At 42.1% G+C, this 25200-nt stretch overlaps 1 protein-coding gene across 3 annotated transcripts in view; it reads left to right on the plus strand.

Moving 5' to 3' along the window:
* Positions 1-25200, plus strand: part of LOC126272178 (uncharacterized) — a 143672-nt gene that overhangs the window by 101398 nt on the left and 17074 nt on the right. For all 3 annotated transcript variants that reach the window (XM_049974829.1, XM_049974831.1, XM_049974830.1), the window contains exons 7-9: positions 7074-7155; positions 7233-9646; positions 9734-9893. In XM_049974829.1, coding sequence (XP_049830786.1) covers positions 7074-7155; positions 7233-9646; positions 9734-9893 — 2656 coding nt within the window. The remainder of the gene's footprint in view (positions 1-7073; positions 7156-7232; positions 9647-9733; positions 9894-25200) is intronic.

The following is a 25200-nucleotide window of genomic DNA, read 5'->3' on the forward strand; positions in this document are numbered from 1 at the left end:
AGGGTTTCTCGCTGAAATATTGTGCCTGTTGGACTGTTCTGTCAGAAGCATTGCTGTTCAAATTATTCACGTTGAAGTCCCCATATAGCAAGGAGGTAATGATTCTGACTTCTGCAGTGTAACTTCAGAATTGAGAGAGCAAACTTAAACAGTCCTGAAGACAGATATCCCTTCAGGGCCATTACCCATATCACTGAGAGAATTTAAGCATTCACAAGTCATATACCCTTCTGTGCTGTCAATTTTTAATTCAATAAAATTGCAGCTAAATAGTCATATACAGTTACTTTGCTTAACATTTCAAATTTTTACATATTCATTTATAGATTTCACTCTTTTACTGCACAGTTCTATGTGATATCGTTCACAGGCTTTGTTACACAGTTCACACACACATGTTGTAGTTGGGTCATGATAATTTTTATTTTAAATGAAAACTGTTGAGGATGGTAGATGTTAACTCAGGAGTGTGCGCTGAAACCATAGACCACGTATTAGGCTGCCCTAACTTGTCAAAGAATGAGTACTGTAAGAGGCACAATACAGCCAGTTCAACCTTCATTAACAAATACGCAAAACTTAAGAGTACTAGGTATCTCTAACAAATGATATGACTAAACACCTATGCTGCAATAGCCGGATTTAACACTATCCTATATGATCAGCAAATACGTACCAACTGCATAGTAACAGATAACAGTTGTGAGTTCTTGTATGTCAGGCAGCTAGATCACACTGATAGTCTTTCTGCAGTAGTAGCATAGATTCCTATCCTATCAACAAAGTGTTGTCAGGCTTTTGCCATCACTTGGTTGGGTGACCATTTGGGCCTGGCAAGCAGTGTTAAGTGGGGTGTATTCAGCCCTTGTGAGGCCAATTGAGTTACAGGGTCAAGAAGTAGCAGCTCCAGTTAAGAAAACTGATAATGGCCAGGAGAGTATTTTGCTGACCATGTGCCCTTCATATCTGCAACCATGATGCCTATCATCTGAGGATGACAATGCAGTCAGTCTGTACCATTGGGCTTTTTGAGGTCTGTTCAGATGGAGTTGAGTTCAGATAGATCATGGCTCGTAACTAGTGTCTCAGTCCAGTTGTGATGGAAATGTTTATAATAAGGTGGCCAAGAGGCTATCAAAATGCAAGGATTTGAGCATCAGGATCAGTTGAAGATGGAATGTAATAACTGATGTCATCTGTGTCATTGATGATGACCTATACCATGTAACTTGAAGAAGAGCGCACCATCCAGAATCCCAGGATGTAGTTAAGACAGTGTAATACACTGGTGTCCAAAATGAAAGCAACAAATGGAAATTTTGCAAGGTTACGTTTATTTTACCACAAAACAATATAAACAGGTGTTAGTGCAGTAGAAACAATGTAAAAAACCCAGGACATAAACAACTGCAACATACATAGCTGTAAAAACATAATCTTTGTTTTTCCAGCTTGTTGGATTCGCACACACATATTCTGACAACTGTTTAATTTGCTCAGTATGGGGTGTGACCACCTATGGCTCCAATATAGGTCTGACGACGATGGGACCTGCTGTAAATGATGTCACCAGTCTCGTGCTGAGGCAATAATGCTTGTTCTTCCTACAGAGCTGCTCACAAGTCTTGGAGAGTGGTTGGTGGACCCTGATGTGATGTAACGTGTCTCCCTAGTGTATCCGACATATTCTATGGGATTCAAATTGGGAGAATGAGCAGGCCATGCCATGCATGCAATACCTTCCGTTTCCAAGGAAATGTCAACCACATGTGCTCTATGAAGTCGAGCATTATTGTCTCAGTACAAAGTCTGGGCCCACAGCTCCTCACAGCAGTCGTACATGAGATCCCAAGATCTCGTCATGATACCCTACAGCAGCTAAGCCTTGCTGATTCACCCATCCAGTTTCATGGAGAGGTGTTAGACTGGTCAACATAATTCTTGCCCACACCATTAGGGATCCTCCTCAGGACTGGTCTTTTACCACAATGTTTGGATCTGAAATCATGTTTGATGTTCACTCCAGAAGCGAATCAGTCGAGAATCAGTTTCCATATCAAACCGGGACTCGTGTGTGAAAAGAACATTGGCCCACTGTTTGACCGTCCAGGTGGCATGTTGAAGACTGCACTCTAGATATTCCCTTCCGTGAAGACACATTAAAGGTATATGTGCAGCTGGTCTCCAACAATAAAGGCCACTCTGCCGAAACCTTCTGGACACTATTTGTCTCGATACAACATGTCCAGTGGATGCTGCGAGGTCAGGTGTCAATTGCCGTGCAGTACCAAGGCAGCAGCATTGTGCCCTGACAGTAAAAAACGGTCCTCTCTCTCTGAAGTCACACAGTCAGTCCTGAACTAGTCTTTGGGATACAGTTTTGGTCTCTCTAAACTGTTGCCACATCCGAGAAACAAAGATCCACATTAAGCCATCTGGCCACATCAGTTAGCAACTGTCCTGCTTCCTTTGGCCCTCCACCACAGTGTGTCTGGTAGGTGTCTTCTCAGTGCCATACTGCACCATTTGGGACTGTGTATATGGCTGCTGCGAATGTGGAACTACCTGGCAAATACTACCCCGTTTGAGAGGTGCCTGACGCCATCATTGGCATGGTTGTCCATTGACTGAAATGTCATCTTCCATGCAGTACACAATTGTAAGGACATCTGTTGAAAGTTTGTATGATTATAGCATGACTTAAACACAGGACAGAGAAACAGAGGTTTGTTGCTTTAATTTTGGACACCAGGGTACATAATACAGCACTGTTCATAACTGCCCACATCTTGTGTAAATCATTGTAAAATCACTTAAGTCACCAGTGCCAATCATCAGGAAATGGTAAATAACCTGGAGTAGATTTATAGCCAGCTTTTACGTAAAACAGATAACAAATTACTCCTATTGATGAGGATACAAGTGTTACGTGTGCGTGCGTGTGTGCGCGTGGGCCCTGAACAAAGATGTTGGCCAATGATTGAACAATTCTTCTGTTTTTCCCCTGTGGCGAGTGGTGATCTGTCAGATTTTCTTTTGTACAGTTTTTTGTTGTTGTTGTTGTTGTTGTTGTTGTTGTTGTTGTTGTTGTTGTTGTAACCTTGTATTCAGGTGGATGTAAATGTAGTTCTCATTCTTTTTGGGTATGCATTGATCCACAATTTATCTTTAGATGCTGGTAACTCGCATCAGCATTCATATTATGGTAATAAATATTTCACTTTTATATAATGGTCACCAACACTGTTGATTTCTTTTAATCTGTTTATTAACAAAGGCTTATATCATGTATGCAAAACTGCAGCTGCATATCCTTATTAATTGAACACAGAAAATTCCATGCCAACAGTTATTTGTGGATGTTTAAGGCATTGGATTTTCCACTCTCTCTTTCAGAGACACTATTTGATGGACAGTGGCTTGTGAATGCTGTTTGCTAGTGTTTTGTCAGTTGCACATGATACACTGCTGTGTGACTGAAAATTACAAACTAGCCAGTATCAACTTCTAATATCAGCTAGTTATGAGATGGAAGATTACAGCTGATCTGCCCCCCATAAACTGGCAGAGTATTCTATCCCTTCCAACTATGCTTATATTAAAGCTGTTAATGCAGAGTGGTACTGTAAGTGTGTTGCATATGCTCACAATTAGCTGTACCTTTTCTTTCCAATGGTAGTGATACTTGGGCTGCCACATGGAACGACGATATAGTTTTCTGGTATGAGGCATGTGGTGTGTGTGTGTGTGTGTGTGTGTGTGTGTGTGTGTGTGTGTGTGTGTGTGTGTGTGTGTGTAAAGCGGTTTCACTCATTAGGGGCAGTATACAGGATAGGCATAATAAAATAATAAGTATTTTTGTAAGGTTCAATTTTTGTCAAAACCTTGTTCCTGATGACTTTGACTATGAAGGGAATTCAAAAAATAATTTACATGTTACGATGCCAGGCTAATTGAATGCTGAACCACACTTCAAGGTAAAACAGATACATGCCACTATAGTCACAAGGTTTCTGTTGACAATGGTTGGAACATTCTACTGCCAGAATTTCACAGTGAATTTTTGTGATTTAGACGCCTTGTCCACAAGAACCATACTTCCCCGTGTACTTCAATTTTGGAGTACATTTCCAATTGCCAAGCTATTTCACTCTTATGCTATGATTCACTTACTGGCTACACTGCAGTGGAACTGTACCTGCAGGAAACCCGGAAATTGTATTCTCGACTGACAATTTGCTCACATGTTGTGCAATGGTCTTAGCGTGAGATGACATGTGTATCTTACTTTCTGAAGCCCCTATGTGTATCAGGAGTTTGAGGTGGTGTGATTATTAAGGATAGATTAAACTTTGTTGAATTTATGATTTGTTCTGAGATGTGCATCGGTTATTACCATAAAGTGACAAGTAAGCTTTGGACATTTATGACAAAACTTTGCAGTTGCGAGTGATTTATTAAGGCCACTGAACTCTGAGAGCTAAGAAATTTGTATGTCTGCTAATAAACTTACCAGAATCCTGTTTTGTATGTAGATATGTTTAGTGAATGAATATGACTTTGACCTTGTAGGAACCATTAACCTGGACTATAATTAAATTTTCAAAGCACTGTATAAATAACACCACTGGTTAGAATGATGTCAAATTGCAACAGAATATTATCGGAGAAGGGGAAAATGTATGGCAGAAGGAAAATAGTTACAAAATGTAGCAATGGCACTGTAAGCATCATAATTTAATAGTGGTTGACTATACAAATGATTCACACAACAATGCCCAAGGTATGCGTTTGACGATAAACAAACTGTAGTACTCAGTGTGCATGTGTGTACAGGTTAGTTACATAAGCCCATCCATGACGGCAAGGTCATATCACATCAGATGGGAAAAGCTGTTTTTTATTGTCCTGAGGCAAAAATAAAAATGCGTAGAATGCATCAGTCTAGATCAAATTAGATTATTAATTTCAGTGTGACTGACGAAAAACATTTTCGGCACGCTGTCCACAGTTTTCTGCATAAAGTTGAAATCGAGAAACAGCATGTTCCACAGCTGATCGAAGTGTTTCCGGTGTCGCATTCAGAATGTGCTGCGCAATGCGTGCCTTCAGTGCAGCTAAGTTAGCAATCGAAACACTGAGCATGTCGTCTTTTGGCTAGCCCCGCAGCCAGAATAAATAGCGCTTCTGCAGCTGCTTAACTAGATTATTTTCAGTGTGCAGAGTTGCGCCATATTGCATAAAAATGAACCTTTCCACATTGTTGGAGAGCTGAAATGACGTGGTTGTGGAAAAAGACACTCGTAAGGCATACCAGTGATGGTACAGGTAACAGGACCAAAAGCACCTGTCTCTTCAAAAAAATATGATGAATGATGCCATAAATCTGCGCCACACAGTGACCTGCTCAGGATGAAGGGGTACTGGTTGATTTTTGTGTGGATTTTCCGTTGCCAATATTAGACAATTGTGTGTGTTGACGTATCCTGTTAGATGGACATGGGCTTCGTCTGTCCACAAAATCTTCCACATCCAATCATTGTCCACTTCCATGCGAGGAAGAAATTCTAAAGCAAATGGTCTCTCTTGCTGGCAAATCAACAGAAAGCAACTCGTGCAAATGGGTAATTTTGAATGGGCAGCAAAGAAGGATGTTTCGTAGGATTTTAAGCACCATGCTCATGGGTATATCCGATGTTCGGGAAATTACCCATGCGCTACACGTTTGCACACGACCACTCGCCGCCTCCTGCATTGCTGTGGCCACTGCTTCCACTGACGTAGAATCAATTCATTTCCTCCCTCTACCAGGTTGTGCACCAAAAGAACTCGTCTTTTCACATTTTTAAATTTCCGAATCATTTTCTCCAGACCCATGGCAATCATTGGACTAATGCCTTTTATTCAAACTCTTCAGTGTCTCAAACTTCTGCAGAGTGACGTGTGCACAGTCATAATTCGTGTAACACAGCTTTACAAGCAGAGCTCAGTCCTGCATTGGGACAGTCATGGCTAATGCCATAGATGCGAAAGGAGCGTTTATACCAAATTCAATGGGTTGTGTGCATGACAGGTGTTTTCATTTATGTATTCTGACACATACAGCGCCATCTATTGATCAGTTTTCACACTATTTATTTTTCTTCTGCCATATGTTTCCTCCATTCTCCAATAATATTCCATTGCAATTTGACATCATTCTGACCAGTGGTGGTATTTCTACAGTGCTTTGGAAGGTTAACTTTGATTATAATCAGCCTGTACATTGCCCAAAATCACTCAGTTGGCTGATAAGTTAATCATACATTGTGCATACATCATTCACACGCCCAGGTAGCTGAGCACATCAGTGTGTTGCTTCAGGGATTCAGCCTACCCCAGTTCAAACTTACCTCATGGGCTAATCATAAGGGCTGGTGAGCTGTGTAGCCTCGATGTGGTTTTTAGATGGTTTCCCTTATACATCTAGGTAAATAGCGGGCTGTTATCCACATCTGCCACAGTTACATCTATAAACATTATAATTCTTGAACATGAGATTTACTCCAGATGTATACAGATGGGATACACAGATTTCTTCCCATTGTATAATTACAGGCCTTTTATCACAGTCATCGGCAATATTCTGCACTTTGTGACATTCTTGTTGCCATCACTGAGTTACGTAACACATTAGTTAATGCAATGGACTGTAATTTTAAAGGAGCAAGGATTGCCAATTGTAGAATCAGTTAGAGGTTTAACAGATGTTGAAGAAACAGTAACTTAATTTTTTTCATTGTTGTTATTTTTGTTCATTGTTTAATATTGTTTTACATATCTGGATTGCTGCCTAAAAACTATATTGTAATGTGTAAAACACTCCAGCGAGTTTTACACAGTGCACAGAAAAGTGTCATAACATAGTTTTCACAGCTATAATATTTTGCTTGAAATTGTCATTGGAGGCAAAATTGTTTTTGTAATCTGTTCCCAGCAATGTGACTGTATTGCAATATCATAATTTCAATTTTTAGACATATAATTAAGAAATGCTTCTTTAACAAGAAAACTGTTGGAATATTGTGTTGCAGGTCTATGCTGGTGGGACAGAATACAGTCTTGAAGAACTTAAAGCAGTAAAATATATGAAATGCAAAGAGAGGAGGAACAAAGGTATCATGAAGTTTACACCACTGATACGCTTTGTAATATGTAATACCCACGTTATCATCTCTCTTCCTCTCTTTCAGAACTTGCGATTCCAGAGCGCCAGGAAGCGGATCAGATGGAAATAACACTGTGTATGCCTCCACACAGTGCAGAAATAGAAAATCTTAATCCTGTAATGGCATTTGTATCAGAGAAAAGCAGTGTCAGCATTTCTAAAAAAGAGAGTAATTCATGTAATTACACAGAAAACAATATGTTTGATAATAAGCAACAGTTGAGTGCCGTATGCAATAACTATGAAAAGTGTACCCATACGGAAATCAGCACAATTGGAAGTGAATGTTACTCACAGGAAACAAAACTGCCAGAACAATCATCAGTGCCTAACAGTCAATATCAGCATTGTGTGGAAGGCCCTACAAGCACAGATTCAGCAGCTAATCATCTGGCAGAAATGGACAATTTGTGCCTTTCAGACATTCGTAGTGTATTGAGACCAGTTGTTAAGCAACGAGTCATAGATGGCAGTTGTGCTCCAGAAAATTTTAAACATGCTGATAATTTTGCTTCTTTGAACAAAGATCATTTGCATTGTTATGAAAACACTGACACTGTATTATCTAATAAGCAAAGTTCTTATAAACCTGCTTTGTTATTAGCTGAAAATGAGCAACAAAAAGAGAACAACAAAGGCACATTCCTGGGGAAAGGGAATGGGTATTCAGTGCTTACTACAGAAGGTGGTGTAAGTCCTCCAGAAACAGTTACAGCTGTTGGTTGTTTCATTTCTTTGAACAAAGAAGAAATTCCTCATTCCAAAAATGCAGACATTATATTACCTTCTAGTAAGCCCAGTTCTTGTATGTCTGCCTTGTCAGTAGCTGAAAACGAACAGAAAAAACAAGTTAATCAAGGCAAATTTTCATTGAAAAGTAATGGTTTTTCAGTGCTTACTACAGATGATATTGATGCTCGAGAAACTGTTAAAGCTAGCAGTTTTTCCTCTTCTTTGATCAGAGATGATGTGCCTTGTTCTGAAAACACAGACACTATATTGTCATCCAATAAGCAAAGTTTTTGTTCACCTGCTTCATTATTAGGTGAAAATGAGCAACAAAAACTAAACCAACAAAGCACAGTTCCTGTGAAAGGGAGTGGTTTTTCATTATTTACTACAGAAGAAGATATTGGTGCTCCAGAAACAGTTAAAACTGGTGCTATTTTCACTTCTTATTTGACAAAAGAAGAAATTCCTCACTCCAAAAATGTAGATGTTATGTTATTAGCTAGTAAACCAAGTTCTTCTATGCTATCCTTGTTAGTAGCTGAAAATGTGGAGCAAAAACAGATCAGTCAAGACAAATGTTCTTTGAAAAGTAATGGTCTTTCAGTGTATACTGCAGTTGATGATATTGAAACTCCAGAAGCCATTAAAGCTGGTGGTTTTTTCACCTCTTCTTTGAGCAAAGAGGAAATTCGTCATTCCGAAAATCTAGATCTTATGCCATCATCTAATAAGTCAAATTCTTCCGCGCCAACCTTCTTAGCAGCTAAAAGTGAGGAGCAAAAGCAGATCAATCAGAGTAAATCATCTTTGAAAAGAAGTGATTTTTCAGTGTTTACGGCAGATGATGGTATTGGTACTCCAGAAACTCTTAAAGCTGGCGATTTTTTCACTTCTTTGAACAAAGAAGAAACTGCAGGCATTATGTTACCTATAAAGCCCAGTTCTTGTACATCTCCCTTGTTACTAGCTGTAAATCAGCAGCAAAAACCTCAAAACCAAGGCACATTTCCAGTTACTACAGGTGGTGTTACAGGTGCCCCAGAAACTTTTAAGGCTGATAACATCTTCACTTGTTCAAAGACAGAGGAGGTAGTGTCTTACTCAGATAACAAAAACAATGTATTGTTATCTAACAAGGTAGAGGGCTTGAGCAGTCCTATTTTGATGCAGGGAAATGAGAATGAGCAATGTGGAGAAATGCAGGAAGGAAAGATTTCAGTAAATGGGAACCATATACCAGAATTTCCAATATTTAGTGACGAAGAAAATTGCTATGCAAAAGGCCAAGTGGGTTTTGTTAAAATAGAGCAAGAAAATGGGTTTTCTGGTTTCCCCAATAAAAACAAAAACCTGTTTTCACATTCAGTTATGTGTGGTCCTAACAAACCGTTACATGACGACGTGAGATCTTTCTCATCTACAACCAAAAAGAAAAAGGTACTACCTTTTCAGTTGTTCATTGATGATGGTGAAGTTCCAGGAGATAATGAACCATGTGCAATAAAACGAGAACTCTTCAAAGATGTGGCTCGTGAACCTTCTGATAAATTGTGTGATGTTAATTCAAAGGAAAATATGGTATTGCTATCTATGTACACACCAACTAATCGACCTAATATGGAGAAAAGAGAAAAAAAAGTGTGTGAGCACATAGTTACAGCATCCATGTTAAAATTGAAACACAAGAAAGCAACCGAACAAATCAAGGTAAGACTGTTAAATTTTGTATGTTAACTGTTCACTATATCAAGATGTGATTATTTCTGTCGCTTTTATGTTATTTATGATTAAAAGGAAACTGCTGCTGAAGAATGTGAACAACAGGCTCCAGCTACAACGGTGCCTAAAAGATCTGAAGGATGTGTCCCTTCATCCATTTCTGCAAGCTCTGAGGAAGTGCTTAAAGTCATAAATGAATGTTGGGCCAGCCCTCCAAAGGGTCAGAAGGATTCAGGTAATTTCACAATCACTTCTTATTTAATTAAAATTCCATTTTAGAGTTCTAAAAGTTTTACAGAAATGTAAATTGAGCTGTCAAATGGTGGCGCTCTCAGTGTAAAACAAACATGATTTTACAGCATGCTGTGAAACTGTTTGATATGTATTGATAGGAGAATCAACTTGAGAAAAATGTTAAATTACAGGGAGTCAGAAAGGCTGACCAGTAAAACTTTGCGTGATATTTTAAAGGTATTGCAGAGGTAAAAATGTATTGTGTGAACTTTAAATGTTGTTTGTTTTAGCTCATATACTGCATGGAATTAAATGTAGAAAAATATAAAAATTTTATTCAAAATTGGTAACAGAACGGTCTCTAATTTAATTCTCGAGTTACTGGATTTCGTATCATCCGGGCAGTCATGTGCAATGTGCCCATTAACGTCCACGCACATTGCAAGTCGCGTACTCATAACAATTGTCAAATCTCGTAAATGATAAAGATTTTGAAACGAGGTTTTATGCAATTTATAGCATGCAAGAGGCATGTATGTTGAATGATAAATACTCGAAATGTTTTTTACTCAGGGAGATATGGAAGTAACAGGCTCAGGACACACAGACATACGCAGCACTGTAGGGAAACACAGACGGAGTTCGTATACATGCCCACAGCAACTAGAGAACAGTGTTGCAGGATGTGTATACATGTCCACAGCAGCTAAAGGTTTAAGAATTAGGGGGGAAAAGGAGGAAAGAAAACAAGAAGATGGGAGAAAATAGAGGGGAAGGGGGGGGGGGGAGAGAGACGAAGACGACAAAAAGAAATAGAGGAAAAATGAATATAACCAATGAACAGTCTGTCAATGAAGAAAATAAAATAGCCGGCCGGACTGGCCGTGCGGTTCTAGGCGCTCCAGTCTGGAGCCGAACGACCGCTACGGTCGCAGGTTCGAATCCTGCCCTGGGCATGGATGTGTGTGATGTCCTTAGGTTAGCTAGGTTTAATTAGTTCTAAGTTCTAGGCGACTGATGACCTCAGAAGTTAAGTCGCATAGTGCTCAGAGCCATTTGAACCATTTTTGAAAATAAAATAAACAGACAATAGATGGAGGATTATTTATGGAGGAACGTACAGAAGAGTGGCAGGATGTGAAGATTATTTGGAGAGAATGTTACCATCTCTGGCGTTAAAGGAAATTAATATTGGGGGGGGGGGGGTGGGAAGATGCAAATGACTCGTGTCATGTAGCAGGCACTCAAATTCCTTAGTCATTTTGTGAACCTCCTCTGCAACAGAGTTCCGGGCATTCTGAATCCATTCATGTTCTGCCGGTTTATTAGTGGCCATTCCTGAGGAAAGCATGGGAGAGGTGGTCAACACAGGTGTCAAGGGATTCTGGGTTAAGAGAGGAAATGTTTGCCATGAATGCCTAAATTTTAACTAAGGGAGCACATGGTATTAAACTGCTATTACTCCATTTTGTTAATAAAGGAGATGAATTCCTTGAATTTGCAGTGATTATAAACCTCCCAGAATAATTCTGTTTCTTAAAACTGAATCTGACCCTGGAAGGGAGGAGTGCCTTCAGTGCAGGATGACCAATGGTGGAGGGTTGCGGCAGAGTTGCCAGCTAGCTGGAGGAACCCGGAGAAATATGGCTATCAAAATAAATTTTTATTTTGCACAGACATTTGCACTGTGCCAACATTGAATAGCAGCAACACCCCTCTGAGCGAGGCGCTTGGCCTGCGAGGTGGCAGCTAATGCCCTTCTGGCAGGTTGAGACACGTGCCAGGAATTGCCGATACCAAGCCCAGTATGTGGCACATGACCTGGTTATGTGAGTTGCACCACAAGGTACACGGTGCCAGCAGTGCTGAAAGGCAGAAAGAATTCTTGCACCAGTAGCCAGCTCTCCAGTGGAAGCTACAAAAGACAGCTTTTTATACCAGAAAGCAGCACACCTGTTATGCCATTGCACCACTGTGTATAGTTTTGTTGGGGGAGAAATCTCCTTGCCTGTAAGTACCATATTCTGACTGCTGTGCTGGCAGTTTTGCTGAGCCGAGCTTGGTGTGTATCATAATGAGTAAACAGCTATGTTACTTTAATTGCAATTCGAACAGTTCACACTTGCCAACAGTACGCACTTTCCAGCGACTGCTGAAATGCTCTATGTCCATACTCCCACAGATTTGCCCTCAAAATAGTATTGGTGCTACAAAATATTCTATTTGTTACTTCATTAGCATGTTTTGATCACAGCCAACATCAGATTTCAATAAATTTAGAGCCAATGACACAGTTTAATCAATGGCGGGTATTGGATGATATCTGATCTTGTTAATGGATAATGGCCTCAGAAAGCTTGGGAACCAATTCTAATGAACTGAAGTACACTTCCTAAGGCTTGACACTTTTAAAATGTGGAAGTAGTAAAGAAATTAAAAACTTACCTGAACAAGGAACAAGAACAAAAAACACAGAAGTGTGTATTGAGTCACTCACTGAATGAGCTAAACACTGATTGCTATTCACTAACCAGGGGCTGGTGCAGCTCTACAGCTCATTCCAGACTCAATTCAACTAGTGCTGCACATTGTACCAAATGTCACACTAATACATCCTCTTTTTCTTTGAATGTTATTTTTAGTGCCTTTTCATTTAGTATCTCACCTGTCCACTAAATTTTCAGTTTTGTCCTTCAACCCAACATTCCAAATATTTCAAAGTTTCTTCTTCTATATTCAATATTTTCCACGTTTCAGTTCCATATAGCACTGTGGTCCATATGAAAACTTTCAGGAACTTCGTACCAAAATCCAAATAAATACATACATCGAGGTGGCAAAAGTCATGGGATAGCTGTATGAGATATACAGATGGCAGCAGTATTGCACACATAAGTTATATTAGGGCAGTACATTGGTGAAGCTATCATTTGTACTCAGATGATTAACGTGAAAAGGTTTCGTACGTGATTATGGGCGCACAACGGGAATTTGAAATCGGAATTGTAATTGGTGCTAGAAGCATTGGACATTCCTTTTCAAAAACTGTTATTGAATTCAATATTCAAATATTCACAGTGTCAAGAGTGTTCAGAGAATGCAATATTTCAGGCATTACCACTCACCATGGACAACGCACTGGCTTACAGCCTTCACTTGATGACCAAGAGCAGTGGCGTTTGCATAGAGTTGGCAGTGCTGACAGACAGGCATCTCTGCTTGAATTAATGGCAGAAACCAAAGTGGAACATGCGATGAACATATCCACTAGGACAGTGTGGCAAAATTTGGCATTAATGAGCTATGCAGCAGATTACCCATGTGAATGCCTTTGCTAACAGCACATCGTCTGCATTGCCTCTTCTGTGCTAGTGACAATATCAGTTGGGTCTTAAATGACTGGAAAACTATGACCTGGTCAAATGAGTCCTGATTTCAGTTGCTAATAGCTGATGGTAGGATATGAGTGAGGCACAGGCCCCATGAAGTCTTGCAGCCAAGTTGTCAACAAGGCACTGTAGGAAGCTAGTGGCTGCACCATAATGGTGTGGGCTGTGTTTATGTAGAATGGACTGGGTCCTCCAGTCCTACTGAACTGATCATTGACTGGAAATAGTTATGTTCGGCTGCTTGGTGACCAATTCCAGCTGTTCATGGACTTCATGTTCCCAACCAACAATTGAATTTTTGCAGATGACAATGCATTGCATCACTGGGCCACAATTGTTCATGATTGGCTTGAAGAACATTTTGGACAGTTCGAGCTAATGATTAGACCACCCAGATTGCCCTACGTAAATCTCATCGAACATTTATGGAATATAATTGAGAGGTCAGTTAATGCTCAAAATCGTGCACCAGCTTTAGAGGCAGCATGGCTCAGTATTCTGCAGGGGACTTCCATGCCATGTCAAGTTGCCACACTATGCCGGGCAAGAGGAGCTACCAACATGATATTAGGAGATATCCCATGACTCTAGTCATATTAGTGTAATACAAATAGAAATTATTTGTTGAAGAAAGATGGGGGTGACAGGAAGGTCATCTGGCAACTGTCTCTCTCTCTGCCCCCCCCTCTCTCTTTGTCCCCCCCTCTCTCTTTGTCCCCCCCTCTCTCTCTGTCCCCCCCTCTCTCTCTGTCCCCCCCTCTCTCTCTGTCCCCCCCTCTCTCTCTGTCCCCCCCTCTCTCTCTGTCCCCCCCTCTCTCTCTGTCCCCCCCTCTCTCTCTGTCCCCCCCTCTCTCTCTGTCCCCCCCTCTCTCTCTGTCCCCCCCTCTCTCTCTGTCCCCCCTCTCTCTCTGTCCCCCCCTCTCTCTCTGTCCCCCCCTCTCTCTCTGTCCCCCCCTCTCTCTCTGTCCCCCCCTCTCTCTCTGTCCCCCCCCCTCTCTCTCTGTCCCCCCCTCTCTCTCTGTCCCCCCCTCTCTCTCTGTCCCCCCCTCTCTCTCTGTCCCCCCCTCTCTCTCTGTCCCCCCCCTCTCTCTCTGTCCCCCCCCTCTCTCTCTGTCCCCCCCTCTCTCTCTGTCCCCCCCTCTCTCTCTGTCCCCCCCTCTCTCTCTGTCCCCCCCTCTCTCTCTGTCCCCCCTCTCTCTCTGTCCCCCCCTCTCTCTGCCCCCCCTCTCTCTCTGTCCCCCCTCTCTCTCTGTCCCCCCCTCTCTCTCTGTCCCCCCCTCTCTCTCTGTCCCCCCTCTCTCTCTGTCCCCCCTCTCTCTCTGTCCCCCCTCTCTCTCTGTCCCCCCCTCTCTCTCTGTCCCCCCCTCTCTCTCTGTCCCCCCCTCTCTCTCTGTCCCCCCCTCTCTCTCTGTCCCCCCCTCTCTCTCTGTCCCCCCCTCTCTCTCTGTCCCCCCCTCTCTCTCTGTCCCCCCCTCTCTCTCTGTCCCCCCCTCTCTCTCTGTCCCCCCTCTCTCTCTGTCCCCCCCTCTCTCTCTGTCCCCCCCCTCTCTCTGTCCCCCCCTCTCTCTCTCTCTGTCCCCCCCTCTCTCTCTCTCTGTCCCCCCTCTCTCTCTCTCTGTCCCCCCTCTCTCTCTCTCTGTCCCCCCCTCTCTCTCTCTGTCCCCCCCTCTCTCTCTCTGTCCCCCCCTCTCTCTCTCTGCCCCCCCCTCTCTGTCTCTGTCCCCCCCTCTCTGTCTCTCTGTCCCCCCCTCTCTGTCTCTCTGCCCCCCCTCTCTGTCTCTCTGTCCCCCCCTCTCTGTCTCTCTGCCCCCCCTCTCTGTCTCTCTGCCCCCCCTCTCTGTCTCTCTGCCCCCCCTCTCTGTCTCTCTGTCCCCCCCTCTCTGTCTCTCTGTCCCCCCCTCTCTGTCTCTCTGTCCCCCCCTCTCTGTCTCTCTGTCCCCCCCTCTCTGTCTCTCTGTCCCCCCCTCTCTGTCCCCCCCTCTCTGTCCCCCCTCTCTGTCTCTCTGTCCCCCCCTCTCTGTCTCTCTGTCCCCCCCTCTCTGTCTCTCTGTCCCCCCCTCTCTGTCTCTCTGTCCCCCCCCTCTCTGTCTCTCTGTCCCCCCCCTCTCTGTCTCTCTGTCCCCCCCTCTCTGTCTCTCTGTCCCCCCCTCTCTCTCTGTCCCCCCCTCTCTCTCTGTCCCCCCCTCTCTCTCTGTCCCCCCTCTCTCTCTGTCCCCCCCCTCTCTCTCTGTCCCCCCCTCTCTCTCTGTCCCCCCCTCTCTCTCTGTCCCCCCCTCTCTCTCTGTCCCCCCCCCTCTCTCTCTGTCCCCCCCTCTCTCTCTCTGTCCCCCCCTCTCTCTCTCTGTCCCCCCCCTCTCTCTCTCTGTCCCCCCCCTCTCTCTCTCTGTCCCCCCTCTCTCTCTCTCTCTGTCCCCCCCTCTCTGTCTCTCTGTCCCCCCCTCTCTGTCTCTCTGTCCCCCCCTCTCTGTCTCTCTGTCCCCCCCTCTCTGTCTCTCTGTCCCCCCCTCTCTGTCTCTCTGTCCCCCCCTCTCTGTCTCTCTGTCCCCCTCTCTCTCTGTCTCTCTGTCCCCCCTCTCTCTCTGTCTCTCTGTCCCCCCTCTCTCTCTGTCTCTCTGTACCCCCCCTCTCTCTGTCTCTCTGTCCCCCCTCTCTCTCTGTCTCTCTGTCCCCCCTCTCTCTCTGTCTCTCTGTCCCCCCCCCTCTCTCTGTCTCTCTGTCCCCCCCCCTCTCTCTGTCTCTCTGTCCCCCCCCCTCTCTCTGTCTCTCTGTCCCCCCCCCTCTCTCTGTCTCTCTGTCCCCCCCCCTCTCTCTGTCTCTCTGTCCCCCCCCTCTCTCTGTCTCTCTGTCCCCCCCCCTCTCTCTGTCCCCCCCCCTCTCTCTCTCTGTCCCCCCCTCTCTCTCTCTGTCCCCCCCCTCTCTCTCTCTGTCCCCCCCTCTCTCTCTCTGTCCCCCCCCTCTCTCTCTGTCCCCCCCTCTGTCTCTCTGTCCCCCCCTCTCTGTCTCTCTGTCCGCCCCTCTCTGTCTCTCTGTCCGCCCCTCTCTGTCTCTCTGTCCGCCCCTCTCTGTCTCTCTGTCCGCCCCTCTCTGTCTCTCTGTCCGACCCTCTCTGTCTCTCTGTCCGACCCTCTCTGTCTCTCTGTCCCCCCCTCTCTGTCTCTCTGTCCCCCCCTCTCTGTCTCTCTGTCCCCCCCTCTCTCTTTGTCCCCCCCCCCCTCTCTCTCTCTCTCATGATGAGTTGCAGCAACTCGAGCACAATGAGAATTTCTCGAACTTCTAGTTCTGTACAATTTCTCCAGAAACAGCGGGGAGGGATGCCACTGTGCTGTAGTTGACTGTGACGACAAGCATTGAGATTGTTATTTGAATTGAATGCTGACACTAGTCATACACCCTTGTGGCTTGCTGTGCTTGTAATTTGCTTGTCACAGGTTTTATTCTAATAAGGTTGTGATTCAAATCAGTACGCTTGCACGAAAATGAGTCTTGAAGCTTGCACTGGCAATACTTGTTCAGACTGGCGATCACATTTGTTACAAAATGTGATTTGAAAAGCTCCATAATGTTAAAAAAAATACAGCAAGCAAGATCAGACATCTTAAATTACACAGTTTATCAAGCAATGAAACTTTGCCCCCCCCCCCCCCCCTTCCCTGCGGATACATAGGCTCATTCCAATAATGAGAGTCTGACAAAATAACCCAGGTATATAAATTATCCATTCAGATGCACAGAAAAAGAATTCCATGCAAAAGGTCAGATAGTGCCCGAAGCAGTCTTCCTAGTCTAATTTTTTAATCGCACTCCGTTAACATAACAACAAACTCAAAACTTTCGAAGGGTATGATGTGTAATTTTATTGGACCAGTTTCCAAGCAAAACTTGCATCCTTGCAGGACCTGACCATCACCACCCTCTTGTTGCCCCAAGTTGATATTTTTAAGTTTTGGAGTAAGTTACTAATTTGGGCGGCTGGTCGCATTTTCACAGCACTTGCCACACTGAGATAGTGACACATTGAAGCTTATGATGGAACGGTAGGATTTTGAATAACCAGTTTTAATAATAATACTCATGTTTTATTCCTCTTCTTTGTTGTAAGTTGAAGACTCGTTATCCATTTTTTTGTATAAATTTTTGTGAGAGTCTAGAGGATGTTTGGGTTCATTCTGCTAAATCGTATGAACATTGGTGGACTTTCTGGTGATTAACACTTATATTTTCTGTCATTTTACTTCACAGTACAAATCAAAACAACACCCACAACTTCCACTCCATCCTCGCACTTCAAACTCGTACAACTGTCTACTCAAAGATAAAGATTTACATCTAACAACATGTAGCAAAGAAATTGATAGCATGTATTGATCTATATATGCAGAATCATCTTTGGAACATAACATTTTGTTAATAAAATACAAATAATTGTGTGTCTTTTTAGAAAGTCCATAATCATCATTGTTTTTACATTAAGTCTGTATAAAATATGACTTTTAAAAATTTTCTTATAGGTATGTAGTAATGGATTTCTGGATTTAGAGTCTTAAATTGGGAATTTGTCATTTAATATGATCCAAAATTCGTTAGTATATTTATCTCACCATAACAAGTTTTATTACAAGGAGCACTGCTCTGAATCGAATATTTTGCTCTACAGATTGAAGTAAACAGCATGAGAACTAGATGTAGCACTAGTGTCCACAATATGAGATGATTCTCCACCACTCTGTTAGAGGACAATGGTTTTACATGTTTTGGTGTACTGTTGGACTCAACATATAAAATTCCATATAGAAAACACTGTGCTACATGATTGAAGAAAATACCATAAAAAGAAAGAGACTATAAACTTTCTATCTGTGTTTCTTCAACAACTGATATTTGGACCTCCCTCAGTTGTGAGGAGGCATGCGAGGTGTGATCAAAAAGTGAAGGAAATTTTTTAATTTCATGGGCTTTATACATGCAATTTTCAATTTTTCGTATCTTGTTGGTACGAATTTTCTTTATGTATGCTTAAATTTTCAGCTTTTTTGAATATTCAGTTTATGTTGACAGTTAAAAAGGTTGTGTGTGTTTCAGAGTGTTTGTTGAATTTTTAGTTTTGTCTGTGCTAGATCAAAGAACCTGCATTAAAGTTTTCTTGAAGTATGCAATAAAGTGCGGCACTGCATTAAAAATGTAGACTGTGGCTTTTGGGTGGCTCTACTAGAAGTAAGAGAGAGTTTATGGGTAGTACAAATGTTTTAAAGTGGGTTGAGAAGACAGTAAAGACGACTGCTGCCCCGGATGCCCTAGCACATAATTTATTGGCAACAATGTGGAAGAAGCAAAGAAAATGGTTCTGGGAAAACACAGAATCATAATCAGACAGGTTGCCGATTGCATTGATGTCGTATCCTCTGGCTCATGACCAGCAATTTTTTCGAATATTCAGGGCCTTTAGTAGCAAAGTTTGTTCCAAAATAATTGAATTTTGACCAAAAATGATGTCATATAAACAGTTCGGGAATTGCTGAATGAAGTAGACAATGATCCAGAACTTCTACAGAAAGGTAATAACAGACGATAAAATGTGGGCATATGTGTACGATTTCGAAACGGAGACCCAAATGTTCCAATGGAAACCATCTGAAGAGCCATGACAAAAAAAATTCAAGTTCGAATACATGTGAAGGTGAAGGTTCTGTTCACTTTTTTCTTCAATTACAATGGATAATGCATCATGAGTTCCTGCATTATCGTTGTATGATCAATAAGGAATATTACCTGGAAGTTATGGGACCTTTGTGTGAAGCAGTCCAAAGAAAACAACCAGAATTGTGCAGTCTGTCACACCTGATTTCCCAACCCAAGTGAAGTAGTCACACTGATCTGGCTCCAAACCTACATGTGCAACTGTAACACATGGGGATAAGGGTTGGAGTCATGCGCCTGACAGTATATTGTTGCAGTATGTTACGCATTTGTGTATTTACGTCGGGATGTTTATTTATTAGTCTTGCAGTCTCTGCTGGTTAATTGCGAAGTACAGTGCAACAAAAACCTACCATACTGCATAACAAGTAAAGAAATACAAGCTTCCGAATTGCACTATCACCAGTAATTGATCTACATGGTCTTTACTGCATAAAGACTGTAAACAAAAAAAGGGCAAAAGGAAAGACATACAAAGCAAGAACAGCTTTTCCTTGGTTAACTTAAATGGTTACAACAGATTACATTTAGCAAAGGAGTTCGAAAACAGAGTAGCCTACCAAAGCGATATGTAGCGCGCACACACACACACACACACACACACACACACTTCTGCATTCTGCACGTATGTATACTTAAATAAGTGCTATTACATGTTGATGTAAATCTGCTTACCCACATTTACTAATAGTAGAAAGCAAATAATGGTTGTTATTCATCACTTGGCATTTTTACTTCCCATTACCAGTCCTGTTAATTTTTGTTTAGAAATATCATTTCATCCAATTAACTTTTAGTTTGCTCCTTTGTTCCTTTATAAGTGGTCCTGCTTTGGAAAATATTCTCACTGGGAACTTAAGTAGCATTTATCGCAAGATAGTTTTTTTGCCTCAACAGCTAGACCTGAGTACAGACGAGGATAGGATTGATAGGATTGCTACATGTGTACCAATATGCATTATGTGGTGACATCATATGTTCGACATTTGTCACCCACTTTTGGGGTATTTCCTGACATTTGCGGCCCCATGTGTCTTACATTAACTTACTTGTCTCCATGTTGTCTACATTGCCTAGAGTTTTTAACCTTTAATTAGAATCACCGTGCATACATTTTAACACCTTTATCTGTTTAAAAGTCTGTGTTGCCTCTACCTCGAACAGATCTCTAGATTTACGTGGTAGCCACATGGTAGTGTCTGAGGCTCCGGAATTCCACTGAAGTAACCGAGGTTTGCACTCCCTCGATACCTTTTTTTTTTTTTTTTTTTTTTTTTTTTTTTTTTTTTTTTTTTTTTTTTTTTTTAAACATTGTATTGTTTGTTGATATGTTGCGAGTGTAACGTGAAAATTGCCAAACATAACACACTGCACCACAGATGCACATACAACAATCATTTACTGTCAGGATGCCTCAGCATATGCAGGCCAATAGAGAAAGTGTCCTGCCACTCTGTTCGGTATGATGGTTTCAGTGTGCGTGAAATGGTTCTCAACCTCAATGTACCCAGGACTGGATAAAACGGTGGTGTGAAATGGGTAATTGGCAGGCTTTGAGGGTTGGGCTTAGGAAAGGTGTTGACTGAACAATGAGACCAATTTCCCTGAATGCTCGCAAACAATTTCCAACCACTTAAGAGACACTGGCCTTAGAGCCCATAGTGCTGCTGATAGAGAGGTCTCTCTGATGATCGGTCTCTGTAGGCTTACCACTGAATTGAATTGAAAGTAGATCGTGAGTGCACCACATCATCTTTTCAGGTGAGTCAATATTTAACTCAATGAATGATGAGTATGGTGACGGTCTACAGCCACATGGTGCATATTATGACCCACAGGAGGGAAACTGGTGCCAGTGATGGGTGGACCTCATATTCTAGCCTCGTCGATGATGCGTAACTTCCCTCCTCTCACAGTATTCTACTCTATATGACATTATTTGATATAACTGTATCTTTGTTAAATGGAAATCTGCGTGAAGTCATTGTTCTTCAGATCTCATTTGTTGAATTTGTGCTATTTAACACTTAAGGGGCTTGGATGTCACGGTCTGTATTCTTATTAGTATTGTGAAATATAACAACACAGAAACTTTAATTGGCATTGAAATGAAACTTTAACCTCATAATTGGTGTGTTGTGACCTCTAAATGACAAATGCAAATGCAATTCATAGTTGATTTTTATCTTACATACTAAAGTACGTGTAATTTTTATTTTAGGTGCACTATACTCCCACACTAATCAAAATAAAGGGTCAAAACCAATTTTATTCCTTAAATTATTAGTCACTTAAAAGAAAAATCTTTTTGAAGTCTTTTTTTCCCCTAATAATTTAAGAACATATGTCATGCTCCAGCTTAAAATATTAGATTGTTGAATAATGTGGCTCACTGTATAGTCAAGCTGTGTGGTGTTATTCACACAAAGTTTTGTTTTTGCAACTTTACCATTGGATGAAATAATAATACCGAAGTGTGCAAAAACTTTGATTAATTGAAACTTAAACTGAATGTCAAAACTTTCCAGCTCCACAATCTTCTTGATTCTGAGTGTCCTTTTCATCCTCCTTAGCGTAGTAGTGTGTAAGCGCTTAGTGACCGAGGACCTCAGCAGTTTGGTCTCATAAGACCTTACCAAAAATGTCCAAAGTTTTTTCATGTTGTCCCCAGTTCTGAAGCCTAGTTTTTTCACGGTTTTTAATTTACAGTGAAATTACAGGGTTTCCGTAATTAAAGATCCAGTTTAAAAATGTGGTAGGAAGAGAACCACCTCTCAGAATGTCAAATTTGAACAGCATATTATTGATGGCAGAAGGAAACAAAAAAAGGAGTTAATGAAAATTTTACAAATAGATGGTGCTTTTTAATTGTTGTGACTCTGAAAACCACGTAAATAGCAAAAGGACATCAGTTTTCTAATTGTCACGAGACAGGGGCAAGACAGTTTTCTGCCCTAAGTAGAAATCTAGAAACAGCATGTGCTACAACAGATTGGAGTATCTCAGCGGTCATGTTCAGAATGCATTGTGCAATGCGTGCCTTCAATTCACCTATATTTGTAATTGGAGCACTGAAAAAAATCTTTCAAATAACCCCACAGGGAAAAGTCACACAGGTTAAGATCAAGTGATGTGGATGGCCAGGCTGTGGGGAAATGATGGCTGATAACTATAGCATTTTACAGCATATTTCTCCACGCTGTGCCACGTTAAAAACCACATATTCATCTCACACCAGATTTGTATGTGTATTTTACTTGTAAAACTAGGATATTTCGAACCTCTGTATCTCGGAAATGGATAAAGATACTATGAAAATTTTCAAGGTTGTTAGATATTGGGATTTTAGGAATATTGCCATGTGCTGTGCATAGCCGTCTGGAATGTGATACACAAAAGCCATGTTTTTCAGGTGTTTCTTAATCATGGATAAACGTTTTTGAAAACGAGAAAATGGCACTCCTTGCTAAATGTTAGAGACTATACTGTTAAAATTTGGGCAATTTGCTGTTGTTAGTTACTTAAATATCTAATGCTGATTACTTTTTTCAGATTTTCTCAGAAATTGATCATGGACTAAATGGTGCTTCCAAAAGGCATGCCGTAGACCACATCTAATACAAAAAGAACTAACCAATTAACTTAAACTGGAGGACGTGTGTAATATTAAAAAAACTGACCCTAAATTGTAGGATAGTTACAGTAAGACAATCTTTCTGTTATGCAAATGTTCCCTAGCCCAAGGACAATCCAAAATATTATTCTATCATCAATAGAATGCAAAGTATGAGCCTCTGAAAAATCCCATTTTTATGAGCAGTGTTTTGGACTATATTGGTAATGCATGCTGTCGCATGTGTAATGATTACTTACTCTCTTCTGATTTTGAAATAAGTGTTTCATGAAGGACAATATTTGCTTTCTCTCTCATATAAAAGTAATATCATTAAAATAACTTGGCTAAATGATGTTTAATGTTTTGTGATAGTTTTTTACCCCAGACTGCAATAGTTGTGTTAAAAACTACAATACCTGCACCAGTGTTGTACTAATCAAAACAAGAAAAGCTATTGTCACCTGTGACGACAGGGACATAAGAAGTGGACATAAAAAATATTGCCTAGGTGGCAGGACCATTCTCTCTCTTAACGAGTGGTGACCAGGCATTTCGGCCATGAGCTGCTTGCACAGCAATGGTAACTCCTCCTTTGGGCCGCATCATTGCTGGTCAAATAACTACATATTTCGTAATACCTGTCGACGTCCTCCAGTTCCACATATAATGTTTAACTGGTATTTTTTACCAGTCTTGTGTGTTAGATCTTGCTTGTTTGATAATATTATGCTGCTATAACAGAAAATGGACATTAGCAGGGTGAAAGTGAAAGTTTCACCACAGTTTGTGATGTGGCTGTAGAAGCCAAGAATGCCCAATATCAGACTTAGCCATTTTCTGTGCGAACATTTCTGTTTGACAACTTAAGCACAGGAATGCCATACCACTATTATAGCTCAGCATTTCACTCCTATTTGCGCCAGAAATATCCTTGTCCATCTCTGTTCCAATCCTAATCCCAATCCTGCACTCCATGGGTCGTTACCTTGCAGTCGGCCCTGGTGCAAGGCCTGTCCCATACACCCATCCACCATCTACTACCACAGTCCAGTCTAAGCCATTTCCTACTCACTAAAAGTCGGGGTCATGTGTGAAAGCAACCATTTTAAATACCAGCTGCGCTGCAATTACTGTACAGCATTCTGTGTAGGCATTACAAATAACCATCTGTCTAGTCGCATGAGTGTCCACTGCAAAACTGCTGCACAAACAAACTTGACCATCCAATTGATGAACAAGCTGGACACCACAACACAAACATTTCCCACTGGACAGAGGGAAAAGGAGAGAAGCAAATAGATTCGATGCATTGGTGGAATAGAGGGCTGTGTAGTGCTGGAATGGGAACAAGGAAGGAACTAATGGGTAAGGATGATGAGTAACGAAAGTTGAGGCCAGGAGGGTTACGGGAACATAGGATACATTGCAGGCAGAGTTCCCACCTGTGCAGTTCAGAAACACTAGTGTTCATGGGAAGGATCCAGATTGCACAGGCTGTGAAGCAGAACATCGTGTTGGGTGGCATGTCCAGCAACAGGATGGTCCAGTTGTTTCTTGGCCACAGTCTGTTGGTGGCCATTTGTGCAGACAGACAGCTTGTTGGTTGTCATGCCCACTTAGAATACAGCACAGTAGTTGCATCTTAGCTTGTAGATCACATGAGTGGTTTCACAGGTAGCCCTGCCTTTAATAGGATAGGTGATGTTTGTGACCGGAATGCAGGAATAGGTGGTGGTGGTGGTGGTGGTGGTGGTGGTGGTGGTGGTGGTGGTGGTGGTATGTAGGAGACAAATCTTGTATCTATGTCTATTACAGGGATATGAACCGTGATGTAATGGATTGGGAGAAGGGGTTGCGTGAGGATGGAAGAGTATATTGTGTAGGTTCGGTGGACAGTGGAATACACTGTAGGAGCGGTGGGAAGGATAGCAGGTTGGACATTTCTCATTTCAGGGCATGACAAGAGATAGTCCAAAGCCTGGTGGAGAATGTAATTCAGTTGCACCAGTCCTGAGTGGTACTGAGTCATGAGGGGAATGCTCATCTTTGGCCGTATGGTGGGACTGTGGGAGATAGTGGGCACAAGAGATCTGTTTTTGTATAAGGTTGGAATAGTAATTATGGTCTGTAAAGGCCTCAGTGAGACCATCAGTATGTTTGGAGAGGGACCACTTGCCACTACAGATGCAACGACCATGGATGGCTAGGCTGTATGGAAGGGACTTCCTGGTATGGAATGAGTAGCAGTTGTCGAAGTGACGGTATTGCTGGTGGTTGATAGGTTTGATATGGACAGAGGTACAACTGTAGCCAATTTTGAGGTGGTGGTCAACATCAAGGAAGGTGGCTTGTTGGGTTGCGTAGGAGCAGGTGAAGCAAATGGGGGAGGTGGTGTTGAGGCTCTGGAGGAATGTTTAGGGTGTCCTCACCCTCTCTCCATATCACAAAGATGTCGTCAATGAATCTGAACCATGTGAGGGTTTTCGATTCTTGGTGTTTAGGAAGTATTCATCTAGATGGCCCATGAATGGGTTGACATAGGATGGTGTGCCATTTGGTGCTCTGTACCCCGAATTTGTTTTGTAGATAATGCCTTCAAAGAAGAAGTA

Source organism: Schistocerca gregaria, chromosome 5 (assembly GCF_023897955.1).
Source record: "Schistocerca gregaria isolate iqSchGreg1 chromosome 5, iqSchGreg1.2, whole genome shotgun sequence".
In the NCBI taxonomy this organism is placed as follows: Eukaryota; Metazoa; Arthropoda; class Insecta; order Orthoptera; family Acrididae; genus Schistocerca; species Schistocerca gregaria.